This window comes from Podarcis vaucheri, assembly GCF_965113315.1.
Source record: "Podarcis vaucheri genome assembly, chromosome: 5".
Taxonomy (NCBI): Eukaryota; Metazoa; Chordata; class Lepidosauria; order Squamata; family Lacertidae; genus Podarcis; species Podarcis vaucheri.
Window position 1 is genome coordinate 6,116,547 of NC_138763.1, and position 9,505 is coordinate 6,126,051.

Consider the following 9,505-nt stretch of genomic DNA (forward strand, 5'->3'; position numbering starts at 1 on the left):
AGAGCAACACATTCATGCAGAATAACATCCTGCCCTCCAGATGCTTCGAACTACAGCTCCCTTCATGTCTAACTGCTGGCCATGCTGGCTGGAGCTGATGAGAGTTGTAACCCAAAACATCTGATGGCACCAGGTTGAGGAAGGCTGCAGTAAAGAGACTGTCACATCGTTATGCAAAGCTCCATCATTTTAACTTAGTTTAAATATTTGCCTAACATAACCAAAGCTTCTAGGGTTCTTCAGCAACATGCTTCCCTAAAACCTCTGACATAAAATATGAATACAACTCTCACAAATAGTTACTCAATTCAGCACATTTACATAACGTGTTCCTTGCACAGTCTCTCCTCACACTGTGTGATTTGTGGACTTCCTTGCCAAGCAAGGTGTTAAAAAGGCTTAGTTGCAATAAATTACAAAAAACATGTAGCCTGGAGGAAAGAATAGCAAGAGTTTGATCACTTCAGCAACTTCGTTTCTACATGTCTTTGATCCTTCTAGCAAGGCCCTTCATTATTTCAAGTGACAATTTAATACTTTTGTTTTTCAACGAGGGCCACAGCCAAGTTTTGGGTTTGGTTTTTAAAAAAATAAAAAGAAAGAATGTGAAAGGGCGCACTATTGCAACATTTCCCATGTCTCCTCCATGGGATGCAGAAATGCCTTCTGTCCACCAAGGGCATCTGAAGGCTAGGCTGCAAGGACACAGGAGGGGCCTGAATTGCAATGACAGAAAACAACAAGACCCGCCTAGTGGCTGCCTGGCACAGCTGGGAGGAAAAAAGAGACGGCAAGTACAGACCAAACACCCTCAAAAAGAAGAGGGCATGAACAATAGTTCTGCAAGAAAAGAGGAACTTAGATATATATTGTTAAGGAGTAAACAGGATAGCTTCGAAGGGGAGGCTAGGCAGATGACAGAAATTGCATTGGTAAGAGCAATCCAGGAGTGCTATGAAGCAGAGGCAAGCCAGTGATTATATGGCATTGCCATGTGGGGGGCATGAAGCTGCCTCTCACGCTGCAATTTTATTTATCGAGAGTCTAACACAATAGAAAACTGAAAACAGAAGGTCAAGTGTTGTGTGAGGGCCACAAAACTCTCTGTTCTGGGTTGAGTGGCAAGGCAGTTAGTTGAAGGGGATTAAAAAATAGCCCCAGATCAGTCTCCTCTGATGCCCTCACACACCCACAAAATTGGCTCCAAAATGCTGGGAGATGCTCTGGAGCAAATAGGGAGGAGGACACAGAAGAAAGAAGGGGAAGCCCTGTTGGATACAACCCCCTAATTCTGATTTTGATAAATGTTTGGCTCAGCCCATTTTTGCAACACAATTGCAGCTCTCTTGATGTGTGTATCCAGAAATGGATATTGTATTATCCATGCTTTCGACACCTTTTTAAACTCTTTCCTCTTTCCTCCACAATGCATAAACCCAAGCTAGGAGATAAACCAATCTGAAGAGCTATCAGACTACAGTGGCTGCAATGCTCTCTAATCCTTGTAGTTTAAAGAGAAGGATGCCTGCCTACAGAAACACTGTTGTCACCAGAAATGTGCCAATTAAGTGCTACTATTGGATTCTGGATTTCACCAGTGGAACCAGCTTAGTGAAAGGTCACCACCAGCATTTGAACACAGGCATTCTAACTTCCCCTAACAATGAGAGCAATATTCTGCTGAGTCACAAACAACAGCAGGAAGCCTATAGCATTAAGGAGAAGCTAAGAGCTGGCACTGCACTTGAAACTATGGCCCACAGCGCAGTCTTTGAGGTTCCAAGCTCTTATGGGGCACCTGCTTAAAAAAACAATGGCAGGGGGAGTTTTCCATTAACTCACTTGAGCACATTCCTTCATTTGGGGGCAGGAGCAGCAGCACAAAAGCACCACATATATTGCAGCATAAGCTTTTATGGGACAAAGCTGCATCTTCATCAGATGCCACAAAAAAGAAGATGCAGCCCTGGCTCAGTTCACATCACAGGAAGAGTGTTATAGGGCTGGGCAATATTCAACATTTCAAACATATTCGGCATTTCAACATGGTGTGATAGGAATTTTATGGTCTTAGATATATGGAAATGTTCATAAATGTACTAACCAAGCATGTACATAGATCAGCACAGGAAGACCGACCTGGAACCATTTTGATTCCTAAACTGAGCAAATGTTTTCTCTGCAAGGTCAAAGTGGGAAACCTCCCCATTGTCTCTTTCCTCACAAATCCTGTCTTAAGGGCACATTTAAGATATGAATAGAGTGTGAGCCTGTGACACCGCCCAGGAACTAAGTATTTATCATTACAAAAGACTGGCCAGGCTACCCAGGAAATCCAATCAAGTAACCTGCCAGACAGGAGATAAACAACGACAGGAGAAAAACAACATTCAAATTTCTGTTTTAAGACCAACTTTTCTGTGATGTAGGTATGATGTATCTGAGGGGTGGTCTTAGGTTACACCCCTTCTGTGAAGTATGTATGATGTTTCTAGGGGTGGTCTTGATCTAAAGGGTGGCGATTCCCAAGTCTTTATAAGGCCTTGCACGCCATTTTCCTGAGTTCCTCCTCTCTCCTGCGGTTGAGGGGAGCACCCTGTTGCAACAGATCCATAAAGATCAAGCTTACTAGCTGCTTTGCTTCTCAATATTCTCTGGTTGGCGTCTGTTATCTTCTCCTACCAATAGGGAACCTATGTAAGGACTCTATATGGGCTCTTGAATACCCCATAAGGGAAAAGGGCAATTTTTGTTTACAACAATGGCAGTGTATCACCAGCCAAACAAGCTGCATTGGCCTCAGCCTGCAAGGCCCTGGGTGAAATTCCCGCAAGAGCTGAGGCGGTTTCACCCCAGCACCTAGCAGGCTGGGACAACACAGCCTTTTTCTATGGCTCAGCTGGGGCGCAGGAGGGCTCCCACTAACAAGACTCAATGTGTTTGGGTATAGTGTTTTCTATCATGTAAAAATAGGTACTCTCATGCACAGAGCTGCCATAACTAGGTAAGGTAAAAGGTAAAAACTAGGTACGCAACATGCCAATCATGTTATGCAATAATAAGCGGCTTTCTGTTAACATTACCCTTTTCCAAAGTTTCCCAGAGTATTGGTTTGTTGCTGTTGTTTATGCATCTGGTTGCAAAGCAAAGTATCCATCTCTGTCAAAATTACTAGGCCTCCCATACTTTCCAAAAATAATTGGATTTTCTACCTCAACCTAGACTGCACACATTTCAAGAACAGCGGTAGAGCAGCAGAATAACAGCAGACAATTTCCGGGGCAATTTTATTATTTGTGTAAAACCCTATTTCCTAATTAAAATGCAGGGTTTTTTTAACGCAATGGCTAGAATATCATAAAATGTGTACAATGAAGAGTCAACAGTGTGATCTATGAAATGTATGACTGTTTGCATGAAATCTGATTCTTCTCATTGAATAAACTACCCCTAAATCACAATTAGCCAAGAGTGTTTACTGGTTAAATTTGGTTTTCTTATGATTGCATCATGAACTTTTTTCTAAAAAGTATTAATAATTTTATTAATAATTTTATTATTTATACCCTGCCTATCTGGCTGGGTTTCCCCAGGAAGAAGGATTTCCCATTTTACCAGCACTTTTCACAGAAGATCTCAAAAAATCACCCATCCCTCAGTAGGTAAAAGTATCCCCTGGCTACATACAGCCTCCAGAAACCAGAAGGCCTATTAGAACTTCAACACTTCATGGGACACAAATGGATTCCAAACCCTTGCTATTACCATTATAATTATGAATATGAAAGGACAACCACACTCACTGAAATCCTCATGGTACTAAATAATATGCTCATCTCAAAGCAGCCTAGGTAAAGGTAAAGAGACCCCTGACCATTAGGTCCAGTCGTGGCCGACTGGGGTTGCGGCGCTCATCTCGCTTTATTGGCCGAGGGAGCCAGCATACAGCTTCCGGGTCATGTGGCCAGCATGACTAAGCCGCTTCTGCCACACATCAAGAGCAAACTGGTTGACATTCCACAGGTGCATGCATGATTCGAAGGGTGCATTGCTTTAAAAAAAGCAGGTGATGAAGCATCAGCACCAAGACATACAAGGTTCGATCTACAGCACCTCCATTTAAGATCTTGGGTAACAAGAGTTGGGAAAACTAATGAAAGCAGCTGCCACACAAATCTGACTCTACTAGGCAAATCCATCAGCAAGGATACACCAGTACCAACAATAGCATATAAATAAGCCAGTGACAACCACCAATTTCATTCAAGCAGACAACAGGGAAAGTTTCTACTATCCAAGAACTCTCCTTCCTTGGAAGTTTTTAACAATTATATAATTCTGTGATCTGTGAGAATGTATCCTCATCACAGGTCTCTTTACTGCATGACACATAATCTACTGGAATCTGGCACACAGTATTTTCTGTGACAGCAACTGTGAAATTCTGTTTGCTTGTTTGTTTTTATTAAATCAGTGGTTTAATAAAATCAGTGGTTTTTATACCACCCTTCATCTGAGGATCACATGGCAATATAAAAACACAAAAATACATAACATAGTAACAAAAATTACCAATAAAATACATCAGTTTAAAAGGCCGCAGATGGGTTTAATTAGCCAAAGGCCCGAGAGAAGAGGAATGTTTTTGCCTGGCGCCTAAACATATGTAACAAAAGCGCCAAGTGAGCCTACCTGGGGAGAACAATCCACAAGTGGGAACCCACCACAGAGAAAGCCTGTTCTCATATTGCCACCCTCCGGACCTCTACAGGCTCTTCATATGTTCTCATTATAAATATGAAGCTGACGTAATAAAATTAAAACTACTAAACTAGGCAGTTCCAAAAGCTTCCACTCAAAAGACAAAAAATCACAGCTCCTGACCTTGTGTTTGTCTTGCTGGTAATTCAGCCCATCTTGTTCTTCATGTTGGCCTGGGCTGCCTCTCTCCCTCACATTTCTATACCCAGGACTGGGTATAACATATTCTTTTCCTAGATCGATATCTTTCATCTTCTCCTTCTGTTAACGCCAGGGTTAACAAATGTATCTGCCACACAGAAAACTCTGGAGGAAAAAGAGACAAAGCAATCTTGCATTAGAATCATCACGCCCCGTATCTTCTTAAAGGATGTTTTAAACAAGCTTGGATTGCAGTTTTTGAATCCTATAGCAAAATATGACCATGCTACTATCCTTCCGTTACCACCTGCAGGTCCATGTCAGAAATTAGGCAAGCGCCAGGCACATTTTGTGACTGGTGCGGGTCCAACTGCTGTCACACAGAGATCTCTTAATGCCAGGTTGGTGATTGGGGAAAGCAAAATGTCACTTTGAGAAGGATCTGAAATATTTTATTTCAAGCTTGAATTTGATTTATTCTGGATTGTTTTATTTGATGTTTAAATGTGTTGTAAACCGCTTTGAGATTTGTTCTTTACAATTTAAAGTGGTATAGAAATGGAATTAATCATCACCATCATGAATTTGGAGGTGGGGCGGTGTCGAGACATTCCATTGTGGCGACTGTAACCTAGGTCTAAGGTGCCATTGGGCGATTAGATTATATACCTGAGTGTCCAACATTGCTGCAGATTATATATATATCCCATGCACTACCCCAGCAGTGATCTCAAAGTAAAGAGAAACACACACACTACTCCCTAAAAAGTTTGTCATGCAAGTTTCAGAAGCAGCATTTGTGGAGTCCATGTGCCTGAAGATAGCTTTATCATCTGTTCTAAAACACTTCACAATTCTTAACATGCAGCAGGGTATCTGCAAATGCAGAACCCAGCCATGATCTTGACAAGCACAGAAAGGTCATGAAGGACTACTGTATTTGACTGAACAGACCTATCAACACACTCCTGAATTTCACTACATGTTTCCGAAAGAAAAAAGCACAAGATGTAGCAATATGAATAAAACTAACCTTTTGTCGGACAGAACTATGCATTAGGAAGAATGGAAACCCAGCTATTCTAAGCAGCACAAGGCACAAAGTTGGCTACAACAAAACACATACTTTAAGTTCCTAGAGACAGAAAGTGGCAAAAAAGGGCTTATGCCTCATGGTAACATAAAAAACAAATTGCAGTTCTGTCCACAGCTGTAACATACTAGTCTATAAGGAGTTATGGTACTTCCAGGGACAGTGTCTATGGGTGCCAATCTCCACAACAATTGTTGCTATTTCAGACTGAATATCCATATCAGCAAGGAAGGTATAATTGCTATTGCACAAATATAGCAATAGCCGCTCTAAGCCTCCCAACGGGAAGAACATATTCCTTTTAGAAATCTGTTGTTTAATCTTTATTCTTATAGGACCCCACTCAAACTATTTTATGTTACTCATAACTAGCTAAGAATCTTTTTTGCACATAAATCTTTCAAAGAAACAAGTTTATTTTTAAGGCAAGGATAAAAAGATGCTGTCACTTTTGAAGAAATGCACATGCAGAAACAAGCTGTTATTCTCTGCAAGTTCAGTTGAATGTTATCTTACACTATGCAATAGTTTCAGCCAGTGCACTGTATTAATGCACCTCACACTGTCTCAAATGTAGTACAACTAATACAGCAACAATGCAAGTTCAGTGTATTAGTCGCTAAGGCTGCAGTCCTAATCTTATGTAATGGAGTAAACACCATAGAATTCAATTGGTCTTAGTTTCAAGTAGAAAATAGTTGGGATCGCACTGTAAGCAACTATACCTTCCATAGGAACTCCTTCATGTTACTATGTTTTCATCCTCCCAATGACGTCCATATTCCTTTCCTCACCCTTTTTTAAGGTTATGGCAACAAATCAACTGTCTATAAAGCCATCCCTTGGGGTGAGGGGGGAAAGTCACCTTGATCTGGTGTCATTGCCTTTGATACCCCAAGAGCATTTAAAGCAGTCTTTACAAAAAAAAATTAATACATCATCATAGCAGATCTAGGAAACAGCCTCAGAGTGCATGAGTCTGCAAATCTTGCTATGTTGCCATGAAATAATCATTTTTGTCATTGGTAAAAACTGCACAAGTCTTCACATGAATTTAAAGATCTTTAGAAAAGCTATTTTCCAACAGTCCTTTTCATGTGCAGCTCATCAGGGTAGTTGCATTTGACTTGTTCCAAGGGATCTATACTGAACGTCCTCCCCCAAGAAAAAAACATTCACAGAACACCACTCCCTTATAAAATTTCTGGGTAGTCAGGAGGATGATTCTGCATCCTCTCTCTGTGCTGCCAGATCTGATGCTTGGTCATCCATTACTTTGTTTGCAGCACCATCTGTGGGGCCAATTTATAAACAGCAGCAAGCAGTTCTTGTTTTAAACAACACTTTTAATGCATAATTTTAGAACTGTGGGGCAGCAGCGGCAGCACCTATCCTCTGTTTCTCAACCCTTACGTCTCTTGAAAGGTACCCAGCACTAGACAGCCTCCCTTCTGCCACTGAAAACAGCAGCAGCAACGTAAACAAGGGAGGGGTCCTCAAACTGTAAACTGCTCTGCATAGGCCATTTCACAATCCCATTCACTTCCATGCAGATACCTGAAGAGGGTGAAGGGCTGCCTTTTAAAAAGCACAGCAAAGTGAAAGAGGGAAGACTTGTTTGGATGTCTGAAAAATCATTATTCCGCATGAAAAGGGAGAACAGGAAAGTCCTTTGTCACTAGATTTGTAGAAAGATGTGCTGTTCTGCAGGAGTGTGCAAGGGAGGGAGCATCCTAAACCACTGGTAGGGCAGGAGAGGAAAAACACCAGGTCTGACTCTGCGCCTTCTTATCTCTCTCTCTCTCTCTCTCTCACACACACACACACACACCAATTTCTGTATTCATTCATAGGCTCCCCCCACCTCCATAAAGAAGTTACAAACAAAAATTCAAGGAGTGCAATCCGAATCACACTTACTAGAGAGTAAGGCTGCGATCCTAATGCCAGCCGCCTACCTGAGAGCAAGCCTATGTCACTATTGAGCACGGTGGGCCTTCCTCCCAAGTAAACAGGCACAGAAGTGGTGAGCCAGCCCTTCAGAAGGACTCCCAATGCCCTCTCCCCCCAGTTGCCCCCCCCCCACTTAAGGAAAGTGGTGTCTGTTTCACTGCCCCCTTCAAGGCTCTGCCCCAAAGGTCTGGGTGAGAAAGAGCGTGGGTGGCACAAGGAACTGCCCAAGTTTGCAAAACGAAGAGGAAGAAACGAATCTAGGCTCCTGAATAAACTGGGAATGATGGGGAGGGGGAGGTTTTTTATTGTTGTTTTTTTTTTGCTTGGGGGAGAAGAAAGAAAGGAGGAAATGAGATTCCCCTTCTTACTGGAAGCGAGGCTGCGTCAGCAATTAGGGAAGGCCGTCCTTTTGGTACTGTTAATCTGACTGCATATGCAAATCTATAGATAGATAGGTATGTCCCCTTTTCCAATCCTGCCCGTTCCTGGCCCCACCCCGCACGAAATGTCTCATGCATTGATAGGCCGCCGCCCCCTCCCACAAATAAATTACAAACAAAAAACCCCAGCCCAAAGTCAAAGGTATTGGGGGGGGAGAGGGGCGCCTCCCCGGCGGATCTCTTTCAAAATGTCCTCCTCTCCCCCCGCACCTTCCAAAACACCCCCCCAAAATAAAAAACCCAACAGCCTCCACCTTTTCTTTACAAGGAACTCCGTTCAGAGTCCAGGGTGGAGAGAAGGGAAGTCTTCAGGAGCAGCTCCCCCCAAAATATATATATATATAACCCCCCTCACAAAAACGACGCCTGAGGCCCCCATAACAGCCCCTGCCCCCCAAAAAAGGACTTCTGAGGAGAACAAACCTCATTTAAGCCGTCCACCCCTCCTCAAGTGTCTTGTGAGGGGAGGGGGGCATTTCCCCAATTTAAATAATCGGGGGGGCCCCCTCTATTTGAATAACCGCCCTCCTACCTGGCTTGAGCGACAGCCCTCAGCGGCACCGGAGCCACAACTGGGGTCAATAGGCAGCCCGAGAACCTCAGAACGGCTCCTCAGTCGCACTGCGCCTGCGCGGGCACCCGCGGGCAGCCCAGTCCGCTACCACTTACCACCACCACCAGCAGAGTCTTCTTTTCCCCTCCTTCGCGGGGTGCTTCGGGAGATGTAGTCCACGTTCCCTGCCGGTGCCCCTACTCGAGCCGCGGAGAGGGACTACGCATCCCACAAGGCAGCGCGTGGGGCGGCAAGCCGGCTCCTTTCCCCGCAGGCTCCTCCCACCTTTATCCTCTCCTCTCGCCGGCCGGGTCCTGAACGTTCTGAGCGCCTCCCGGGTCCTTCTGGGCGCTTCACACGTGCGCCTCCCACCCCCTAGGGCGGCGCACGTGTCCGGGTGGGGTGGAGGGTTCCCAGCTCCGGCTTTGGGGTATATTACAGCAGGAGCTGCAAACGGCACGAGCCGGTTTTGAGCTGCGCGGACCCGTGCGAGCTTTCCCTGGTAATGGGGTCCCATTGAACTGAATGGGGTGCTGTGGGGCTCGCTTCTGCAGGCCTGTTGTC

The 9,505-nt window shown here is 44.1% G+C and overlaps 1 protein-coding gene across 4 annotated transcripts in view; it reads right to left on the reverse strand.

Annotated features, from left to right (window-relative positions):
* Positions 1-9,063, reverse strand: part of ABCC5 (ATP binding cassette subfamily C member 5) — a 45,508-nt gene extending 36,445 nt beyond the window's left edge. For 2 of the 4 annotated variants that reach the window (XM_082223873.1, XM_082223877.1), the window contains exons 1-2: positions 8,921-9,062; positions 4,885-5,067 (exon numbers count right to left, since the gene is read on the reverse strand). In XM_082223873.1, coding sequence (XP_082079999.1) covers positions 4,885-5,013 — 129 coding nt within the window. In that variant the 5' untranslated portion in view covers positions 5,014-5,067; positions 8,921-9,062. Of the gene's footprint in view, positions 1-4,884; positions 5,093-7,953; positions 7,979-8,920 lie in introns of those variants that run through there. The other 2 variants (XM_082223874.1, XM_082223875.1) reach the window with 2 other exon arrangements.
* Positions 9,064-9,505: the final 442 nt, after the last annotated feature.